This window comes from Pelophylax lessonae (assembly GCF_965119305.1).
Source record: "Pelophylax lessonae genome assembly, chromosome: 2".
Classification (NCBI taxonomy): domain Eukaryota; kingdom Metazoa; phylum Chordata; class Amphibia; order Anura; family Ranidae; genus Pelophylax; species Pelophylax lessonae.
Genome location: NC_138769.1, coordinates 49,347,140 through 49,371,099, shown reverse-complemented (window position 1 = coordinate 49,371,099; position 23,960 = coordinate 49,347,140). Strand labels below are relative to the sequence as shown.

Here is a 23,960-nt window from a genome sequence, read left to right as displayed (position 1 = left end):
CATTGAGGTATTTCAGTAAACTTTACTGCATTTTGGCCACTAAATTGAGCTGATGATACAGACATTAATCTCTTAGAAAAAATATTGGACATTTCATTCAGCTTGCATGAACGCTCCTGACATTCATGCAACAAATGTTTTATAAATTGACCTTTTTAGGTTTTATGGATTTCCAGGCACTTAGAATTGGAGCTGAAGAAACAAACAAACAAAAAAAAAATCTGTATTGGCATGCCTGTTACGACGGCGGCAGTCTCAAATCCCAACACTGCTGTCACAATGTATGCTGCCTCTGAATGATTTTACGACTGTCAATTACGATTTTCTGGCTTAATGGAGGTTTATGATCCCGATTTATAATAAAGATACATTAGAGCCTACTGGGGTCTCTGCTAGAACTCTTATGACATGGCAATCTTATGGCAGGTCTTAATTAGAAGGCTTTTGAAGCCGTGCAGACCCTTTCTAGTACTTTTTATTCAACTTGACCTGCTCAAGCTGGTTGGGTTCTAGTGTGGGGGTGTTCAATCAGTCTTTGGCTTTCAAAAATTGCTCCTTGCTGGAGTACAAACTACAGAATTAAATCTTAATGTTTTGTCACAGACTTGCAATTTTAGAAAAATAAGTATGATGCAGTATACAACGCAACTTTTATTTTTATTTCTACCAAATGTAGCTCCCCCTGGAGGCAGGTCATGTACCCCCAGAAACAGGGTGGGTTTGCATTTTCCCAGTAATGAGTCCATGGATAAGAGGTGAAGGATGTGTAACAGTTGGGCTCCAGTCACTTGTTATTGTTCACAGCAAGTCATGGGAGAGAGTGGTAGGGAACTGAAAACACCCTTACTGACTTGCAGGCTTACAAACTACATCCATCGACCTCGCTACAGGGAAAAGGGGTCTTTAGGCTGAATCCAGCAAACCTGTTCTTTTTTCAGAAGAAGCAGTAGTATCTCCATTAGAAACAACCTCTGAAGTGATCCTCCCAATGCCTTCTCAACTTCTCCACAAATTCTCCCTCCATAGAATTTCCAGCAGCAGAGTCACCTCTCGTACTTCATCACTTCCCCTTCCAGATCCCTGTCCTCTGCAAGGCTCCCTGAGTCCAGGTTCTCAAGCAGGGCTATACTGGTCAGGGAGGCTTCTTATGTTTACAGGCATTTGCACCCAGCACATGCAAAGGCCTCCTCAATTGCTGAACATGCACCCTCCCCAGGCTGCTGCCCAGGGGAAGAAGTGCATGCACAAAGTCCACCCCAAATACTTATGCTATCCTCCAGGATGCACCAATGATAATAAACCTCCTACTGGTTGGCTAGAGCAGGGGTCTCTAAACTTTCTAAACAAAGGGCCAGTTTACTGTCCTTCGGACCCTCTGGGGGCCGGAATGTGGCCAGTGTAAATTGAAAATGCTTTGGCGTCAATGGGAGTATACAATGCACATTATTGGTATTAGTGGGAGGAATAGTGTCATTTGTTGGTATCAGGGGAATGATTAGTGCCCTTTCATTGGTGTCAGTAGGAGGAATGGTGCAACATTGTTAATCTCAGTCTGAGGAATGGTCCATTGTATTAGGAGGAGGAGGAATAGTGCAAATCATTGATATCAGGGAAGAAATAGTGCTCTATCATTGGCATCAGTGAGAGAATTGGTGCCCAAGGTAAAGGCAAGCAAAGGGCATAATCTGGCCCCCGGGCCACAGTTTGAAGACCACTGGGCTAGAGGAAACAATCATAACTCAACATTCCTGTGGCATCTCACACTATTGCCAGAGGCACCAGTGACCCCTACTGGCAACAGAGAGAACCAGAGCTACACTGAGTTTAGGGGAAAACCAAATGAACGAATAGATTGGCCTTTCTGAGTCTTTTTCATCACAGGGGAACCCTTGAAATAACTTAACTTATACCAGCTTAGGTTAGAGTGAACACTTTTAACGATTGGTTTGCTTTAATGAGGGCCTTCATTTTTTGCTTTTAAGAGTAAAAATCCACTCCTTTCCCTGACTTTATGGCTAAGCCAACTGCCATTCCACTGTCCAATAAGAGTATTCAGCCTTGTGCTCATGTCAACCAATCTGAATTTTCTTTTTAGTTTTCCAGACCGTCCTAGAAGAATAAGTGGGGTAACCTGGTGTCTGTGACAACTCAGTCCAGTTTAATTTGCTGTTCTTTTCTGTTGTCTCCTATATATTCCTTTTTGGTTGGGATTTTTGAGTTTTTTTTTTTTTTTGTTTTTTCACTCTGCACCGTGCTTGGCTGAAGCCTGGAGCATTCCAGCACAGCAGCTCCCTCTGGTAGCCATTAATTGATCCTGCATAATGAGGAGAGCCAACGCTGCAAGGTCACCCTTCCTGTCTATCCCAGCAAGCTGCCAGCAGGAGGGGAATGCCAGGCGTTAATGCTGGCAGCATTCAAAAGAAAAAAAATGACGAATGAGTGTATAAAAACATCTCTTTATCTTTGTCATAGGGTACTATTGTCACACAGATTACACATTCATATGCGGTTCTGCATATGTTTGCATAACGTGATAACAGGAATCCTATTTTAGAGAGCACCTGTTTTTTTGCAGAAGATAAAGCATTGGGGAACCTAGATACTGCTTTTGTTCCTGAGTTTATAGGGATTTCAGTGTGTTTTGAAGAGGATTGATATAAAATTGACCTGTCATTTTTCCCATTCAATGTTAATAGTTTCCCCTAGGGTTCATTCACATTAGTGGTTGGGGGGGGCAAGTTCTTCACATCCTGCAGCCGGGATGCTTTGCTTAGCAGCCGTGGTTGGTTGCGGTGTACTAATGTGGGGTCCAAGGGTTTAAAGCAGGTGGTATGGAGTGATACAGTGCCTCCTCACCACCTGTCAAATGCACTCTGAAGAGCGATCTGAACATAGACCTGAACTAGTGTGAACATGATATTTGATTTCCCCACCCCATTCGCCCAGGGAAGCCCTAAATACGAAGCCAGGAAGATTAGAATCTACAAATGAGAAGGCAAACTATCCAATAAACCTCTTTCTTTAAACGGTATTAAACCCACAATTAAACATATAATATATTGCCGCTTACTAATCATTAGATGTGGTGACTGGCTGCATTTGTTTCCTTTTTTAGGCTTTTCCCCTCTGTTTACACCTGGTCATCTGGCCGGTAAGCGCCGGTTCACACTGCAGCGACGCTACTTCGCACCACGACCTCCGAGGTCGCGGTGCGAGCAGCGCGCCGCTACCTCGGAGCGGCCGCCACGGACTTCATAACATTAAAGTCTATGGCGGTCGCCTCCGGGTCGCCCCAAAGAAGCTCCGGACCCTTTTTCTAGGTCGGAGCGACTTGTGTCGCTCCTATTAGAACGGGTCCGCAGCTTCCCTATGGGAGGCGACCTGCGGCGACCTGTGAGGCGACCAGGTCGCCTCACAGGTCGCCCTAGTGTGAACCGGCACTAACACTCCTCCTGTATTAGAGTGTCTCCACTCTGGATGAAGGAGAACAGGGGGTACCTTCAGATGGCAGCATTGTTAATCTGGGAAAAGGGGAGTGTTAGATGGACTAGCAGATTTAGATACACTAACAAATTAAAGCCAAAATTTGGATCACACTTATATAATCGGTTACAGCAAACAGTTTCTTTCCTTTTGGGATAAAGGTTTTACATAAATCAAGGCTGATCCCTGTAAGCATCCCCGGCAGTAGTATATGCTTTGTTTCAACCCTGTAATTGCCATATCTGCAGAAAAGCTTGTTTCTTAAAAAAAAAAAAACAGACTTACTGGACAAATCAATAGATGAAAATAAAAGAAGGAAAGCATAAAATAGAAAATGAATACAGCCACCACATCTAAATTGGTAAGCTGTAATATAATAAAGGTTTGTGTTTGGATTTATTACCACTTTAAAGGTGAATTTGCAACATAAAATTCCTCACCGGCCACAAAGGATATAAATCCATTCTGTGAGCGCTAGGTGCCTTTGCAAACCCAGTTATTACTTTATAATAGCAGCACTACAGGCTGCTTGCAGAAAACTGCAGGAGGGGGCGGAGACCAGATCACTCCCCCTGCACAAGAAGAGAGATCAGCAGGGAGCGGTCTTAATTACAGGAAGCTCCTTCACAAAAGTAAAGTCTCACACTAGATTACTGCCCAGATCTGGAAGGAATACACAACACACACCAAGATTCAAAGAAGAATACACACAACAAATTAATTTAGACAATATTTGCTTATTCTGGAGTTCTGCTTTAAGCCACTGGAATAACTGCAAGGTAACAACTTGCATAGTTGGATGCCTCCTTTCAATATCTGCCAGACATATTTCCTGTGAATTCTTCAGGCCATATCCCAAAAGAAGTCCCTCCAGAAATGTTCAGTGGAATAGGCCCCCAAGCTAGCACAGCTGGGACCTTGTTGAGCAAAATGAAGAAGCACAGCTTGGACTGCCTAGAGGGGCAGCAGCCCCTCAGGCTGGGATCTCTTCCTTCTGGACAAGAGACCCTCTGCTCCAGGCCTCAGACTATTTATGCTCACTCCCAGCCACCATCTGGGCACCATCCCCCAGGGATTGGCCAGACCACATAAATATTCATACTGTAGATTTGACTCTCCCAGCACACTACTTTCCAGAACCATCCAGAAAACCTGTGAAAGCACCCGAACCCAGAACTTGTGAAACTCAGAGCAATCGCAAGTAGCTACACATTACAGGAGAGCAAAGAACTAAACTCACATAACCTAGCACCTATCTAGGAGGGCGCTACCTACAAGTGTGTTTCTGGAAAAAAATAAACATCATTACAGTTTGTGTCGTTATAGATATTATTTGATCTCTGCACCCCAATGTACAGGTCTGTATAGATTAATGTGTCCTGTAATCTCTGCTCTGTGCAATACTCCACATTACATATTCAGGAGCCTTGTGCTCCCTCTGCCATTTAATATGCACAATACTATTATCTTTTTTTTTTTTATTGCTCGTCCTTGTGCAAATATGAAGGGGAAAATCTGCATTCTCTCAAATAACAAGGCTTTCTTGTATTAAACTAGCAGATGTATTCCTTCATGGGTACAGAGGAGCTCAGACTGATATCTGAGCGAGGTCATACATCTTTCATATTAAATATTTAACAAAGTTTAACTAAACTGACTGTACTTCATGGCAAGCTGTTTTTACTTAACACTACAAAGACTCTTTGAAGTGGAGAGGCTGTGAAATACCTTAATCTTCTGGCTGAAAGACAGACGGGAGATACTTATTTGGAAAGCTTGTAGAGTAAGCTGTTAAACCCTTATCGAGATAAATCATGTTTTATATCTCTGAGTCCTCCAATGAATCAGCTCTGTATGGCTAGAAGAATTTTCAGGGGCACTTTTGCTGATGAGCTGATGTTTTTTTAGCAAGAAATGTTTTATAGTTAGAAATTTTGACAAGCAGAAGCCAAAAATTGTCTGGTTACTGCAGGATACAGAGGATGGGTTGCTAGACAGCTCATCGCTTGTCCCACAGTGTTCGGCGGTATGTTTGAAGTTATCGTTTTGTTAAGTAACCAATGAGATTGGTTAATCAGACCAAAGGAGGTTGGTAAGTTGGATCTATGCATCAGGAGGCACCAGCTGGTTGGGCCCTATGCTGAGCCAAATTTGGATGCTTGCATGAGGTCCCATACCAAATGTCTCTTCTGGTGTTCATCAGTAGAGTTGATCCCAAATTTTAGAAGACAATACATATGGACCAAGTTTGATAGATGCAGATGGCCAAATCTGAATCCGAATTTAAGTTATGTTTCTGGGGACTCAGATTTTAAAATATATTTCTAAAAGGCTTCTGGGAGAAAGGAACCAAAGGTTGATCCTGCCTTATATTTGCTCTAAGGCAGATCTAAGGCTTGATATAAGACTTGAGAGCCCTTAGCCTGAATGCCAGTGCCACTAGAGCCAATCCTTCTGTATTAGTATCCCTGGTAAAGGTTTGAAATGGAAGTGGTTCAAGTTGTTTAATTGGCCCCATCATCTTGTCGGTCATGGCTGACATGAGCTTCCCAAACTATTCTGCACAATTTTTGCTTTATTTTCTGCTCTGTAATACATTTTTGGAGATTGATTGAGATTTCTGTTGACTTCAGGAGTGCTTCCCATTTGGAAATTCAACATTTTGTATGTTTTTTTTTTTTTTTTTTAAAGTTTAACTAAACCCCAATTCTTTGAACTTCAGAGGTTAACTCATTTCTATTCATAGGTCAGGTTGACCCTCCACATAAGAGTGGCACGGGGAGTGGCTCACCTCTTTAGTATGTTCTTCAATTTTTCCATTGTGGAGAAGATGCTCCATAATATTTGCTTCCATAAGTGGTGGTATGGCCAGAGACCATGTAGATCATGTTGTCATTCTGGTTACTAAAGTTGTAAAAGCATCCCTTTTTATTAGGTTAGTCTGATAATCAAATATAGCGGAAGCTGGCTGAACTGTTATAAAGTGAAACCTCTACCTCTGTTTCACATTTAGTCAGTACATTTGGTGTTTTGGACAGGATAGAGGACCCATGGCAGGCCCAATAGTTCTGTCTACCATTTCTGCCCTGCTAGATATGGCACTAATAATAGTTCTGGCTGGGGCCTGATCTAGAAATTAATAGTTATGATTTTATGATCAATATATAACAAGGTGCAATGCTGTCTAACAGTTTGCATTAAAACAGCATTTTCCAATATATGTGGAAGCCACATTGCCTTGTGAAGGCTTCACTGTAAAGCAAGGTCCTAACTCTATTCTATGAGATCCTCCATGTTGAAGCATATATAGCAATGGAAAAATTAAAGCTGAACTCCAGATTTATTACTATGATTGCTGTGGTTCAAGTACAACAAGGTGCATGCCACGTCATAGACTTATCTCTTTAATTTACAGTTGACATTTTCACTGAGCACTGGGAGCATAGTTTTCTCTCTACTTCCAGCCCTCAAAAACTTTACCTTTTGGTCTCAGTTTCTGTAGCTGCATGTTCCTGCCTTTTCCTTTCCTCTTGCTCAATCACAGAGTACTTTGTATTTTGTAAACACATTCACAAAATACAAATAATTCTGTGCATGAACAGCAGAGGAGAGGGGTGAGCAGAACTGCTGTGTGTGAGAAGACTGTCTGGAATCAGCAGCAGAGATGGCCAGATCTGCGTGGCTACGAAGAGATTTATTTTCAGTGAAACAAAATCCATCCAAACTCTAGTACACAGCAAACCTAAAAATATAGGTGAACCAAAAGCTCAGTAACAGAATACCTAACTAACTAATCAACAAATAGAAAGCCTAGTTAACAACTAACTATATACAATATATTCAAAATGGGGAACACAGAAAAGCAGGGGGAAACTGGAGGTGCAGAGAGTAGATGGGATGGGGGAACCAAAAGTGGGATCAGAAACTAAGGGTAGCAGGTGCAATGCAGCAGGGTACAAGGTCCAGTGCTGGAGCACAATCAGGATCAATGCAGAATCTGGCAGCAGAAAAACATTAGAGTGTAAGGCATTAGTAGGAGAGGACCCTCCCAGGAGCCAGCAGTTTTCAGTAATCAGTTTCCACTTGATGCTGGCTGCTGGGAGGGTATTTAGGTCCTGCCCTACTGGGATAATCAGGCTGGGAAGAAAGGACTAGATAATGTCTAGATAAACACACACAGTGCCAGTGTATTGCTGCTGCCAGATTCTGTTTTCTGGGAGACACCTGCTGATGGACACCGAAACGAAAACGTTCGGCTCTGAGAACCACAGTGCCCCCAGAAGGTGATCAAGGTCCTGATAAAGACAGTGCATCTTTTGTCAAAGCGCGGGGAGTATAGTGATAGCTGTACTCCTGGAGCTTGGTAAAACTCCAGAAAGAAAAGAGACAAGTCCATGAGGTGGCATGCATCTTGTTGAACCTAACTCATATTGAGCAAGCAGATTTTACACAGTGGCTGATTTTCTGGAGTTCAGTTTTAAGGGTAGGCATGCCCTGTGGTAGTCCTACATTTTGTATTCCCTGGTTTTTCCTTTCCCCTTTATCAACATGCTAATTAAAATATTAAATAAAACATTTCTAATGTCTTTACTTACCTAATGGTATATCCAATGACATCACCACAGGGTCCTTGTGATACTCTATGCAATGCAGGCAGATTGTGGCTTATGAGAGGAGCCAGCAGGGTGCTGTACATTGCTTCCTGAAAAAAAGGAGGCTCTGGTAATGCCCACGTTTGAGCCATCACCTATTGACAACATTGGCTACATATACAGATTGTTCCAGATGTTACATAGTTTGTGAGGTTGAAAAAATACATCAGTCCATCCAGTTCAATCTATGATGTGTGTGTTTGCTGTTAGCCGTACATTGTATACCCCTGTATGTTGTGGTCTTTAAGGTGCCCATCTAATAGTTTTTTGAAACTATCGATGCTCCCTGCTGATACAACTGCTTGTGGAAGAGAATTCCACATCCTTACTGCTTTTACAGTGAAGAACCCCCTACATATTTTAAGGTTAAACCGTTTTTCCTCTAGTTTTAGTGAGTGGCCACGTGTCTAATTGTATTTCCTTTCTCTGAAAAGTTTGTTCCTTATGCTAGGGTCACCAGTAGAGTATTTGTACATTGATATCATATCCCCCCTCAAGCGTCTCTTCTCCAGATAGAATAAGTTCAGTGCTTGTAGTCTTTCCTCATAGCTGTTGTCCTCCATTTCCCTAATTATTTTTGTTGCCCTTCTCTGGAATCTCTCCAGTTCCAGCACATCCTTCCTGAGGACCGGTGCCCAGAACTGGACAGCATACTCCAGATGTGGCCGGACCAGAGTCTTGTAGAGCGGGAGAATAATCTCTTTATTTCTGGAGTGAATCCCCTTTTTTATACATGCCAGTATTCTGTTGGCTTTGCTTGCAGCGGCTTGGCATTGCATGCCACTGTCAAGTCTGTTGTCCACTAGTACTCCCAGGTCCTTTTCCATCTTAGAATCACCCAGAGGTTTTCCCCATAGTGAGTAGCTTACTTTCGTGTTTCTGACGCCCAAGTGCATTACTTTACATTTTTCAACATTAAACCTCATCTGCCATGTAGTTGCCCACTACATTATTTTGTTCAGGTCCGCTTGTAAGATTTCCACATCCTGCCCAGAAGATATTGGCATGCTTAGGTTAGTATCATCCGCAAATACCGGGATTGTGCTAGCTATCCCCTCCTCTAGATCATTTATGAATAAATTAAACAGGATTGGCCCCAGGACAGAACCTTGGGGGACCCCACTTTCCACACCCACCCAATCCGAGTACTCCCCATCAATCACCACCCTCTGGACTCTCCCCTGGAGCCAGTTTTTTATCCAGGTACTCACCCTATGGTCCATACCTATGTACCTTAGTTTGTACAGTGTGTACAGTAAGCGTTTGTGGGAAACGGTGTCAAATGCCTTTGCAAAGTCCAGATACACCACATCCACAGGCTTTCCTTTATCTACGTGGCAACTCACTTCATCGTAGAAGGTTAATAGATTGGTCTGGCAAGAACGATTTTTCATGAATCCATGCTGATTACTACTAATACCATTTTCATTGCTGAAGTCTTGTATGTGGTCCCTTAACATCCCCTCCAAAATCGTGCAGACTACTGATGATAGGCTGACCGGCCTATAGTTACCCTGGATTGGATGTGCTTTTTTAAACTCTTGTTTGTTAGTATATACACCAGTGGCGGCCCGTGCATAGGGGGCGCCAGAGCGCCGCCCACCCTAAAAAAAAAAGAAAAAAAAAATAGAAAAAAAAAATGACAAAAAGAACAAATAAAGTTTTGAAAAAAAAAAAAAATCATGTTCGCAGGCCTATGCGCTCGGCCTGGTGGCTATGGGGGGGGGGAGGGGTGGGGTTTACGACCCAGAAGAGGCGCCGATTGGCTGCATTCTGGGGGCGTAACCTGGGCGCAGGAAAAAGCGCTGAGCCACCCCCACCTTCGTGATATCCTGGCTGTGATTGGTCCAGTCTCCAGCCTGGACCAATCATCATCCAGGACATCGCTGACTCACGCACCGTCACCGCCCGATCTCCTTCCCGCTGCCCGGACCGGAAGACAGAAGACTGAAGAGGAGGACGTCCACGGCGCTGCTCGTCTCGGTTCCCGGAATCCTGCCATCCCGCCGCTGTCAGAAGGTAAGTGATTGAAGCCGACCTGTGCCCTCACCTGTGCCATGCCTGTATCATCACCCATGCCATCACCTGTGCCATGCCTATGCCATCACCTGTGCCATCACCTGTGCCATGCCTATGCCATCACCTGTGCCATGCCTATGCCATCACCTGTGCCATCACCTGTGCCATGCCTATGCCATCACCTATGCCATCACCTGTGCCATGCCTATGCCATCACCTGTGCCATGCCTATGCCATCACCTGTGCCATCACCTGTGCCATGCCTATGCCATCACCTGTGCCATGCCTATGCCATCACCTGTGCCATGCCTATGCCATCACCTGTGCCATCACCTGTGCCATGCCTATGCCATCACCTGTGCCATGCCTATGCCATCACCTGTGCCATGCCTGTACCATGACCTCAAAGTCATGCAATTTTTTTACCGCGTTTTTTGCCGCGAAGCAATACCTATTACATTTTTCTTTTTACATTTTTCTTTTTGCGCCCCCCCCAAAAATTTTGAGCACCAGCCGCCACTGATATACACTTACAATTAATAAAGCCTATTATTGAGGATAATGCACTAGGCCGGTGCGCCCTATGTTTGTTTTTTAACCTAGTGCCTTCAGACAACCCCAGTCTTAAAGGGCAGCAAGGCCGTGGCCATTTGGGAAGCCTAGTGTGAGTTCCGTGGAACAACACCTTTAAAAAAGTTGGATAGGGGGCCCTGTCTCTGAGCGCAGGAGAAAGGTGCTACAGCATCGCATTTTCGTCTTGGAATGCCCACGTGTGATGCTGAGCCTCCAGGATTGAAAGAACTGAAATGCAATCAATGAAAGGGTGAGCAGGGATAATCAGGCTGGGGAAGAAAGGACTAGATAATGCTTGATGCCCTCCAGCCAGGAAATGAGGCGGGCTTTATCTGGCTACAGCTTCTATCGCACACTATGAGAAGCTTACAGTGTGCAGTGAAATCAGAGTAAGCGCATTCAGCACAGGAGAGAAGCCTGGACAATTGTGCAAGGCTGGAGTTCAACTTTAAAATAAATTGAGAAATTCACCAGATCAGCTTTATTAGGGGGACGAGCTGTTGCCAATTACATTTCCATTAAAAAAAAAGCAAAAAAAAAAAGAAGCAAAATAACAACTTTGACCTTTATAAAGGTCGGGCCCTTATTGTTACGGTTTGATCATTTAAAGTAGAGCAAGTCATTTTTACACAGCAATTTTATGGCAAATAATTGCCTCTAATGAATGTAAGCCTCGGTATAATAAGCGGGAGTTTAGCTATAACACATTACAGACATCTGTGGGGTTTTTTTTTTTCATACTTTAATAAACAATTATCTCTGGGTAAAGTTTATCCTCTTTGCTGGAAAGCTGTACAAGCTGCCAGATTCCAGGACTGAAAAGTCCATGAAATATTGGTTAATATATGAGCCATATGTCTGCCCGTCCTCGGCGAACCTTCACTTTCTGCCAAATGAGTGCTTGACACTCTCTGCCAGATTTTTTAATGACTACAACAGGGCTATTACACCGAAATATTGGGATTTATATCCCTGCTGGAAACACCTTTTATAAATATGATTTAAATATGAAACACAAAGCAAAAGGGTCGCTTAGGGGTCTGTTAATAAAAGTTCATATGGTAGGGTGACGCAATATGCGCCTTCTTTTGGTCAATAAATAATTCCAAGGGAACCTGTCGCTTTGTCCTTAGTGATTGCTTACACTTCTGATCATAAGCCACTGTTTTACTGCCCCCCAAACGCCCACCATTAGTTGCAAAGGCCACCGGATGGGTTTGTAAACGTGCTGCGTCTGCGAAGCTTTGATTGATACCTCCTGTTGCATTCAGAGGGAAGTATCATCATTAACTACTTCAGCTCCGGAAGGTTTTACCCCCTTCCTGACCAGGCCATTTTTTGCGATACGGCACTGCGTTGCTTTACCTGACAATTGCGCGGTCGTGTGACATTGTACCCAAATAAAATTGATGTCCTTTTTTTTTTCCACAAATAGAGATTTCATTTGGTGGTAATTGTTTACCTGTGTGGTTTTTATTTTTTGCTCAGTAAACAAAAAAAAAAAAAAAAAAAAGTCAATTATTCTATAAAACATATCCAATAAAAAATTTTTAAAAAATCAAATTTCTTCATAAATTTGGGCCAATCTGTATTCTACTACATATTTTTGGTAAAAAAAAATAATAAGCATAGATTGATTGGTTTGCACAAAGCTTCGTCTACAAACTATGGGAAAGATTTAGTGACTTTTTAAAAAATATTTTTTATTGGTAATGGTGGCGATCAGCGATTTTTAGCGGGACTGCAACATTGCGTCGGACAAATCTGACATAGTGACATTTATTGGACCAGTGACACTGTATAAATGTCACTGGCAGGGAAGGGGTTAACACCAGGGGCAATCAAAGGGTTAAATGTGTTCCCTATAAGTGCTTTCTAACTGTGTGGGGGAGGTGCTTTGACTAAAGGAAAAGAGAGATCCGTGTCTTTGCTTAGCAGATCTCCATTTTTCTCTCTGGCAGAACGGCAGTCTGCCTTGTTTACATTGGCAGACCGCCATTCTGCCTTTCTTGCGAGACCCGCTGATTGGCTTCCACTTTGTCCAATCACAGCGGGAGCGAGGCTGCAGCGGTGCGCATGCGTGCCCCAGAGCTGAAGAAGACAACGTACAGGTACGTGAATTTGCGCTTAAGGGCTGCCCTGCCACAGTATATGTACGTGTTGCAGTCTTTAAGCGGTTAAAGAGATGGGGTTGTGTGCACGATTGCAGTACGGTGGTGTGGGCTTTATATGAAGAGACAATAGGGAAGCCGGTGCATTTAAGAAGGGTCTATAAAAGCCTTTCTTGACTTTTTCAACACAACGGAACCCTTAAAATACGTTTTAAGAAGTCCATGCAGGACAATGCTCCATCGCATGCATCCAAGTACTTCACTGCTTGGATAGCCAGTAAAGGCCTTAAAGATGAAAGAATATTGATATGGCCCCCTTCCTCACCTGACCTAAACCCTTTTGAGAACTTGTGGGCCCTTCTTAAACGGTGCATTCCGCAATGTTGACGGCCCTGTGCTTTCCAAACACTTCATGATCTGACGGGTAGCGGTAATCTGAATCTGATAGAACGCCCATGCTGACATCTTACTACACCCAGCTAGGTCTGCAATTTCTGAGTATTTTTAGCAATAAAGTGAGTGGATATAAATAAATGTAGTATATTGACATCTGTGATGCTGTTTTGATGTTTCATTTTAAAAGAAGCTAGATGCCAGCAGTAGGAAGGTGACGGAGGTCATATTGGTACACCCTGAACTGCTCAGCGCTAACATATTTTAATGCTTTCCCAATGAAACTGCCAAACAGCATCACAGATATCAATACACTATATTTATTTATATATGCTCACTTTATTGCTAAAATTACTCTGCAATGAAAGACGTAGCTGGGTGTAGTAAGATGTCGGCATGCAGTAAGGGTTTTTTGGTCCGAACATCACTTCTGTTGCACAATCTGATGGGTAGCGGCATTCTGATAGAACCCTAGCCATAGCCGGTTTGAATCTCAGCTGGTTCAGCAGGGACTAGCTGAAATTCAAACTATATATGGGCAGGCTGAATGTACCCAAGTTGATCAATCTAACAACTTTGGCACAACCAGCCTCTCGGATTTTACATACGATTATCGCTAGGAGCTGTTATAGCCGCTAGCAATAATCACTGTGTTCTCCTGGTGAGGATGGCTTCTGCCTCCCCCCACTCGGAGAACACAATAGCTCCCGCAGGAGGGATTCCCCCATCAACACGGTGTGTGTTGATGGGGACATTGGGCAATTTTTTTTCCTGCAATCCTTGGGACACAGATGGGGAAAAAAATTAATGGGGTTTTCCATAATTTAGTCAAAATGGAAAAAAAAAAGGCTGGCTTTATATATATATTAATTGTATACATATCTAGAACAGAACATCTAACAGGGTTATATCATTGCAGGAGATTTCCCATCACTTTCTTTCTTGGTGTCACCAGGACAGGAAGTGAGGGAATCTCACTGTGGGGATATAGCCAGCAATTGTTTCCTTATATATATTAAATAAAATATATAATGGGCATTATAAGGCAACAATTGCAAGCTTTGTCCTCACAGTGAAATACCCCCACTTCCTGTCCTGGTGACACTAAGACAGGAAGTGAGAAGAAATCTCCGGCAATGATATAACCCTGTTAGATGTTCTAGTTATGTATAAAACTAAAGTATATATAAAGCCAGCACTTCTTTTTCCCATTTTGGCTAAATTATGGAAGAGTTAAAGCCCCATTTATTTATTTTTCCCATCTGTGTCCCATTGGGAGGTCCCAAAGGACACAACAGGTAGTGAGAGGGAAATGCCCTCAGAGACAGTTGTAACCAGAACTGGAGTTCTCATTGGAAGGTTCCTCTCTTTTCCTGCTCTCGGGACAACTCAAAGTTTTGGATTTTACGGAGTCACTGGCACAAGGAGCTCTTTGTCCTGGTGACCAAAAGGAACAAAAATAGGGTTGTCACCAGAAGAGATGGGGGGGGGGCGTTCTAACCCTTCACCACTCCATCCAAAACTAAGTTAAAAGTGTAGATTTAGTTTCACTTTAAAATGACAGGTTTCTGAACGTTTGAAGTATGATCCCGAGATATGACGCTGTGTTCATACACTGCTGATCGTGTCTGTTCATTATGTCTGTGCAGAATATTATCCTCCTGGAGGAGCAGGACATAGGGTGGAGGGGGATGGGACTGGAGGAGGAGGACATGGGATGGGACTGGAGAAGGAGGACATGGGATGGAGGAGATGGGACTGGAGGAGGAGAACAAGGGATGAAGGAGATGGGACTGGAGGAGGAGGACATGGGATGGAGGAGAGGGGACTGGAGGAGGAGGACATGGGATGGGGGGCATGGGACTGGAGGAGGAGGACATGGGATGGAGGAGTTGGGACTGGGGGAGGAACAACTAGAAGACATGGAATGGAGGAGATGAGACTGCAGTTAGAAGAGCTGGGATGGAGGAGATAGGATTGGAGGAGGAGGACATGGGATGGAGGAGATGGGACCGGAGGAGGAGAACAAGGGATGAAGGAGATGGGACTGGAGGAGGAGGACATGGGATGGAGGAGAAGGGACTGGAGGAGGAGGACATGGGATGGGGGGCATGGGACTGGAGGAGGAGGACATGGGATGGAGGAGTTGGGACTGGGGGAGGAACAACTAGAAGACATGGAATGGAGGAGATGAGACTGCAGTTAGAAGAGATGGGATGGAGGAGATAGGATTGGAGGAGGAGGACATGGGATGGGGGAGATGAGACTGCAGGTGGAGGAATGGGATGGAGGGGGACATGGGATTGGGGAGATGGGATGGAGAAGGAGGAGGGCATGGGATGGAAGAGGACATGGGATGGAGGAGGACATGGTATGGGACTTGGCGGGACAGCCAGTGGGGGGCCCTTCGGAATTTTGATGGCCAGGTCTAGGGGGGGCCCAGGTCTAAAGCTGTGTAAGGGGCCCCAAAATTTCTGATGGTTGCCGTGCATTCCATTAGGATTTAACTGTGCTAGGATCTTGATTGTATCTATGAAAAATGTTCTATCAGTATCTGTATCAGAGAAAAAAATGGATACATATAATCTGGTAATTATTAGGGGCTCAGCCATGTGCAGTGAAGTGTGGCGTAGTCATCGGCTTTCATTCTCGGTCGCCCCATGAACACATGTGACTACCTAATGAGCCAGTAAATCACACATGACAAGTAGTCTGCACCTGCTGTAAAGGCCCGTACACACGTACCGATCGTCGGCATACAAACGTCGGTGGACGAAGGATCTGCCGATTGTACGCGTGTTAGTATGGTGCCTCCGACAGATGTCTGCGCACAATCCGCGGACAAAAGTCTTTCTTGCAAACATGAAAATTTTTGTATGCCGACACCAGAACGGACGATTGTTCGCCTGTCAGTACACAATTCGGCCGACAGACCGCAGATTTGCAAGACTGGGCATGCTCAGAAAATAGAAAACACAGGGAAAGTTAACCATTACATGACATCACTTCTGCAGTCGGCGGACAAAATTCTTGTGCTGTCCTTGTGCTGTCTTTGCACTTTTCAGCAGACACCGACATCCCGGGGAGAAAAGAGGAACATTTGTATGCCGACCATCGGTACGTGTGTACGGGGCTTTAAAAAGACTCTAAATGAGACCCATACAACACTATCAAGTTAGAGCTAAGAGGAAACTCCACTATCTTAATTGGGGACAATAAATAACCCTTCCCTGGGTCAGTATACTTAGCAAGGATTTTGTAATGAATTTCATTGCAGATTCGTTCCTGCTTCTGTTCTGTATAAGGTGAGACAGTATTTGTAAGAAGAGACTAACATCTGGGAAAAACAACCAATCACATTAAGGGGAAACCAGATTTCAGGGGTGAGCTGGGCACAACCTCCTCCCCCCTCCCCTCATAATTACAAGGAATTTGCATCTGAGTGTTTGGCAGTTGTAAAAATTCATATCTGGCTGTAGATGGAAATGCTGCCACCATCCAGATAAAATCGTAATTTCAGGCCTGATACATATTTTTTAGGCAATTTTAACCTTTTTTTTAACCAGATTTGATGGCCAATACAATTAAAGCGGAGTTCCAGCCATTCACTTACCTGTCCAACGGTCCAGCGATGCGGCCGCCCGAAGCCTCGATCCTCTCCCTCTGCGCCGGCATCACTGCTGTGGGCACCCAGCTGTGACAGTTTGCGGCTTCACAGCCGGGTACCCACTGCGCATGCGCGAGTTGCGCTGCGCGCCGTGATTGTCCGGCAATCTTCTGGGACCTTTGACATGTCCCAGAAGATTGCAGGGAGGGAGGGGGAGAGGAGAACTTCCGCTCAGGGCGCCGCGGCGCTCCGAGCGGAAGTGGGAGCGGGTACCTGTCAAAACTAGGTACCCGCTCCCCCCCCCCCCCAAAAAAATGACATGCCAAATGTGGCATGTCAGGGGGTCAGGACTCCCTAAAGCGGAAGTTCCACTTTTGGGTGGAACTCCGCTTTAACAAAGGCAGTCTACTATTTACAGAATTGACTGACCGACAAGTTTCAATCATCTTCATAGACTGGAAGAAGTTTAATACGAATAATTGTGATTAAATAGAATCCAATCAAAAACAGGAATCATATTAACTAATCGGGTAGAAATTAAATAGATTTTCTGCTGTATTTGATGTAAATTGTTAGCCCAGTGGTAAAAAATAATGGGCTATTCATTCAATAAAAAATGTAAGGAGTGATTAAGGTTAGATTTTCAAGAGTATGGCTGTTTTAAATGTATTTTCATTTTTATTGAGGCAGAATTCCAGGTATGGCAATTTTTATTCATGTATGTGCTATACATGTGGGATCCCCGTGGAAGCTGGAAATCACTATCACTGCTACTCCAGTTATCTCCAACAGCTTCCTTGTAGCATAGTGCATGGCTGCCCTGCTGCTTAGTGAACACAGAAGATTGCCTGCTATGGACACCATTCAAGGAACATTTTGTATCTGCTCAAAGAATGCAAAGCGTTTCCTGATTGGAGGAGGTTGTGACATCACTGCCCTACTTCTCCACATAACCCAATCAGAGAATGCTCTGCATTCATTAGGAAAATGCAAAATGTTCCTGTAATGGTGGCTATGTTGAGTAGGCGACCTAAGCACCTGGGCAGCCGCTCAACATGGGACCCGGAAGTTCCTAATATAGTGATTTTTAACTTCCATGGGGATCCCACAGGTAGGGAATTCATCTTTACCCTTCCTGCTGGGCCTTTTGTAATATGATGGCCGAGTGGGAGCCCTGTTATCCTAGGAGGACGTCATATGACGTCCTCCCAGGATCGCGCCTTGCGTGCACCCCACGGCCCGCGCTCCGGCATAATCTGCCCCCCGCTGTGTCCACTAGACACAGCCGATGACAGATCACTGTACTCGGCCGGCTGTCAGTACCATGCCGATCACAACACATCACATGACAATTGTTGACAATGAAAGGCTTTTATTTATGCCATTCATTGTGTACTATTGTGATAGGCTCTGTGATTGGTCACAGTGATCACATGGGACAGACCTGGCCAATCACAGTACAACTGTACCATGGGATTAGCTGTGGCCAGTTACAGTTAACCACAATAGTAAGCTCTGAATGAATAGTTTTCATTCAGAAAAAAAATGGTTGCTTATAACTGTAAAATTCACAGTTAAAAGCAATCATAGTGTGTAAAAAAATGTAATAAAAAATCCTGATCACCTCCCTAGAGTAGTACAGAATTACTATTTAAAAAAAAAAATAAGAAACGTAATAACAGAAAAAAAAAAAAAATTATAGATATATATATATAGATAGATTTTTTTACATACTGTCACCAGTCAGTATCCCTGATCGCCACCACACCAGTATTATGAGGACGTTGTACTGCAATGGTGACAGTATGTATAAAATGTTAAAAACATTCTCATACCGTTCACTAAATACCTTTCCAAAAACAAGTCATTTGGGGAGATATTTGTACTGTCCTGGCATTTTCAGGTCTCAAGAAATGAGGCCATCAGTACATAAGGATTGATGTTTGTTGACTCTATACCTTTCTTATAGACTAAATAATATACACAGATTTTGGTTATTTTCACTAAAGAAATGTAGCAGAATACATTTTGGCCTAAATTTATGAAGAAAGATGATTTATTTGCAAAAAATGTTTTTTTTTTTTTTTTCAATGTTCTGTCTTTTTTTCCTTTTAGCAAAAAATGTAAAATCCAGTGATGAATAAATACCACTAAAATAAAGCTCTATTTGTGTGAAATTTTTTTTAATTAAAATGTCATATGGGTTCAGTGTTGCATGACCCCACAATTGTCGCTCAAACTGCGACAGTCCTGAAAGCTGAAAATCAACCTGGGCAAAAGTAGTTGTAAACGCTTAGGCCCCTTTCACACAGGCGGACCGTTCAGATCCGCCTGTCCGTTTCTTTGGCGGATCTGAACGGATGCCATATGTATCTCTATAGGGCATCGGATGTCAGTGGAGACATGTCCGCTGACATCAGATCCGATCCGTCAAATCTGGACGGATGCAAACCATATTTTCCATCCGTCCAGCGGATCGGATGAGAACGGACAGACGGTCCGCTCCCATCCGATTCCCTCATAGAGCTCAGCGGGACCTGACAGCTGTGTCTCCACACACAGCGCGGAGACAGAGCTGCCACCTGCCTGCTCAGTGGAGGATTTGCGGATCCATCCCCCGCTGAGAAAAACTGAGTCTGCCGACAGACTCCACAGTGAGAAAAGGGCCTTACATACACCCAGTGAAGTGACTGGCCTCAGATGATACGCAGAGACTAAACAAATTATCCTACATAAATTGTACCTGTTTATCTGCACTCTTCTCTAAATCCATTCAAAGTGCAGAATTTATAAAGCTTGTCTGAACATTCAGAAAAAAAGTGGTATGGGGAGCTGTCGTTACACTCTGTGGAGCTCAGTGGGGAGTGGTCTGAGAGCTGATTTGAGGGAATGGACACAACCCTTCGCACAGCACACAGGGACAGAGCTGAAGCTGCCAATCACAGGTGGTGTGCTAGCACTCCCTCCCCTTTTCTCTTAGTGTCGGAAGTGATTCATGCTCATATAAGAGGAAGAAAGCAGCAGACAGAAATGACACTTAGTGCTCTTAATTGAGACACACTATACAGGGATATGCTTTGTTTAGGTTTACAGACACTTTAATCAGGAGCTGCTGAAACAAGGCACACAATTGCGCTTTTACATAGTTACATAGTTGGTAAGGTTGAATAAAGACACCAGTCCATCCAGTTCATCCTGAGTGTGTATGTGTATCCATGTCACTACAATTTCTCATATCCCTGTATATTGCATTCACTAAGATGCCCATTTAAAAGTATTTAGAAATTAATGACACTCCCTGCGGACATCAGCAACTGTGGGAATTCCACATCCTTACCGCTCGAACAGTAAAGAACCCCTTGCGCAGTATAAGGTTAAACCGCTTCTCGTCCAGCTTCATTAAGTGGCTGCGTGTCTTCTTACGAGACTGAATAGTTTTCTCAGTCCTTTAATAAGCAGCTTTTATGCAGCCAAGTACCTGACACCCCGAGCAGTTTTGTGTCTGTACCTGCCCCTTCCATGGCCAAATACAACTTAAAGGGCACCTGAACTCTGGAAGTTGTGCCCTAAAATGGCAGGCAGAGGGCAAAGGACTAGTCACCCATATTGCCACATGAACTATGAACAGTGTGCAGGATATTAGTGACGTCATCAAATTTTACACCATCCCTAACAAGGCTAGTCGTCAGGGGCAGCAGTGATTTAGATGATCTTACAATGAACATATACAGCTTTGAGACTGTATGTACAGGCACACTCAATTACCAAAAATAATGCGGTGCTCCAAAGTGTATCTTCTCCAGAAAAAGACAGACCGCATGGATTTCACACTAAACTCACCAGATGGCTTTGATTTAAAAACGGCATATGTACATAAATCCCGTATCGTCCTCTTTCTTCAGTCCTCCATATTGTCCTCTTTCTTCAGTCCTCCATATTGTCCTCTTTCTTCAGTCCTCCAGGATAGGTACAGACTCCCATAAAGATAGCTCAGCATATGTTCTCAATGCAAAATGAAATGAAAAAAAGAAAAGGGATCTCACATAGTGAAAAGTACTTTTTTTTATTAGAAGATTAAACAATGTATTGCTCTTACATCAATGAAATCAGTGTTTGCCTTGCCTTAGAAACCAGGTATGCCAATGTTAAAAAATGGTCGCTACATAGCCCTGGTTCTGGACCTGCAGAAATCTTACCAACGCGTTTCGTCAAAGGAAGTGAATTTTTCGGGAGCTTCTCATGTTTTAGGATGCACGTTTTGGTGCTTTTGTTGCAAGTTTGTCGTGCAACAAAAGGAGTGCCTGCTAACAGTGTTTGGGGTGCCATTACAAATTATTGGCACCACAAGCGTGACGTGCGTTTCCGAGACGAGTGCTAAAACACACATTTAAGAAACATGAAGATGTGAAAGTGGCGTTAGGAATGATTCAAGATTAGGTACATTTGTCAGGGTACGGCTTAGGCACAATGAACTCATTAACAAGATCATTATCAGTTGCAAGGATAGGGATTCTCCTGTGTATGACCAACATAACATCATCTTTCTGTTATGTGTCTGAGCGAAGCATGGTGCTATCTCACCAGTGAATCTTCTCTTTACATTGAACTGGATGGTAAAGATTGCATTATTTTTGCATTCTTGAGTCTTGCTTGTTGACATTTTGTCACATCCCGGGATCTCTATTTGTGACAAGTGAAAAGGTCACGCCAGCAGCCATTAACATTTTCATGAAGCTCTTCTCATTAATTTGCTTTAAAATAGATGAGTTCTGTGAACTGAAGAGGCTGGAAAATGATTATCTGATTCAAGAAGACTCTGCTGTCCTATCACGTACATTTTTGTCTTGCATATTGCTTTCTAGTCCATATATAATTCTTCACTTTCTTAAAGACAAAAGGCTCACTTTACAAAGACTCCTTTTAAACAGGTGGCCGGAGGTTGGGTTTGAGCGGATAAAATAGGTAGTTGATCCGTGGATGAAGTTATTATGGTGTGGCAATGTGAAGCGACAGGCTGGATTTAAGAGGTGACAATGCCCGCCAAACATGTCAATGAAGGGGTCTGTGCCACAACCGCAAGACAACTAACTCATAGTTGGTAAAGTTGAATAGAGACACCAGTCCATCCAATTCAACCTGTGTGGGTGTGCTCATGTCAAAAATCATATCCCATATCCTGGTGTAATATTTAAGATTCTTCCCTAAGATTTTTCTTGCCATAAATTGTGGAATTGAGTTCTACATCCTTACTGCTCTGACAGTGAAATACCCCCTAACACTTGCCTCCGTCTTTTGTCTTAAAAGAAAAAATAGGCACCAGGAGGTGGTTGTATAGCCTCCTGAACACCTGCAAACCTCTACCATCCTGAGAAAAGCGACCCACTGCAAATCACTTTGTGGAGGGGAGGGGGGCTGTAAACACTGCTGCTAGTGGGAAGAGAATCAAAGAGCAATGGATTATTTAATCTCCATTCCTCCATTTTTTTCTCACAATATTGGGTTGAATTCAGGAAAGCCTTTATACTTTCTGGTGGTAATTTCTTTTAGAACTACCTGTGCTGAATTCAGGCAAGCATTACTGTCAGTTTCAGTAACATTACTGACACGGGCGACAAACTTAGATATCTAACTACTGCAACTTACCTGTCCCAATGGCAGTGCCAGATTCTTAAAGATTTACCTCCAGTTTGCAGATTAAGAAACTGGTGGTAATAAGGACCAGCTTGGTACTCACTGTGGGGCATGCCTGTAATGGGAAGATATCATTAATGTGACAGCTTCCTCCACAGGGATCTATCCCCAGTTTCATTCAGCTTGTAGGCAGGTGCTGCTAGCTAGTCTGCCACTGGGTGACTCTCTTCTAGAATAGTGTTTGGTTACACAAGGTAGTGTCATCAGGTGCTAGGCCCCTTTTAGTTAGAGCCCTCCAGTAGTGATGTCATGGGTGGGTCAGGACACACATATAAAAGCCAGGTTGGGAGAAGCCCAGTTGGGGCATGGGAGCCAATCACCCCAAAACCAGTACAGATGTAGCCAGCACATGGAGGCCCTAGAAGGGCCTGGAGGCCAGGGAGAAGTAGACCTGCACCTAGATGAGCAGCTGTAAACTTCCTGACCCTTATGGAGTTGGTGTTTGGGGGGGGTTGCAAAAAGCCTTTAGGAGTTCCCTGACTGAGGCTATTGACCTGAAGTGTCCCAGGAGAGGTGTGCCCATGGAGGAGGGGACTACAGAGATCTCGATCCATTGAGCCTGGGTGGGGGGTGAGACTGTCAGAGGGAAGATGGCTGCCTAAAGTGCTTAACTATGTAAAAATATCCACACCTGAAATTGATCTTTATTCTACTTTAAATATAAATCTATATATTTTATACCTAAATGTTTGAAGAGCAAACACTGAAAAATGTAGAAATCACTTTAAATTTACCAAGCAGGACCTTGGTTTAAATTATGTATTCACCAAAACTTGAAAAGCATCACTTTAATTGATCCGTTTTTTTGCTTGCAGTTCCTGCGAGGATAATCTCCTATCCCAATACAACGCTGGCTACCCAAGGTCAGAAGAAAGAAATGAATTGCACAGCACATGGTGAAAAACCCATCATCGTTCGTTGGGAAAAAGAAGACCGCATGATAAATGTGCCGGAAATGTCTCGATATTTGGTGACCACAAAGGAAATGGGAGATGAGGTCCTCTCCGTGCTTCAGGTATAGCAAAGTTAAATGATAATACATTTCAGCAATATTATTATATCAACACCCTGCTCACAGTCCATCCCTGCCTGGGCCACCTCACCCACCACCCGATTTCCTCACACCACCACCTTTCCTGGACCACCTCACCCCCTGCTTACACACATCCCTCCCCACCTGCCACAATCTCCACTCCTACTGCATCTGCCCCATGCTCACAGTCCATCCCTGTCTGGGCCACCTCACCCACCACCCAATTTCCTCACACCACCACCTCTCCTGGAGCACCTCACCCCCTGCTTACACACATCTCTCCCCACCTGCCACAATCTCCACTCCTACTGCATCTGCCCCCTGCTCACAGTCCATCCCTGTCTGGGCCACCTCACTCACTGCCCTATTCACTTACACAGCAACCTTTCCTGGACAAC

The 23,960-nt window shown here is 43.8% G+C and overlaps 1 protein-coding gene across 1 annotated transcript in view; it reads left to right on the top strand.

Annotated features, from left to right (window-relative positions):
* The window catches only part of DSCAM (DS cell adhesion molecule), a 779,527-nt gene that overhangs the window by 424,941 nt on the left and 330,626 nt on the right, over nt 1–23,960 (top strand). Inside the window, exon 12 of the mRNA XM_082245233.1 lies at nt 23,345–23,544. Within this exon, the coding sequence (XP_082101359.1) occupies nt 23,345–23,544 (200 nt within the window). The remainder of the gene's footprint in view (nt 1–23,344; nt 23,545–23,960) is intronic.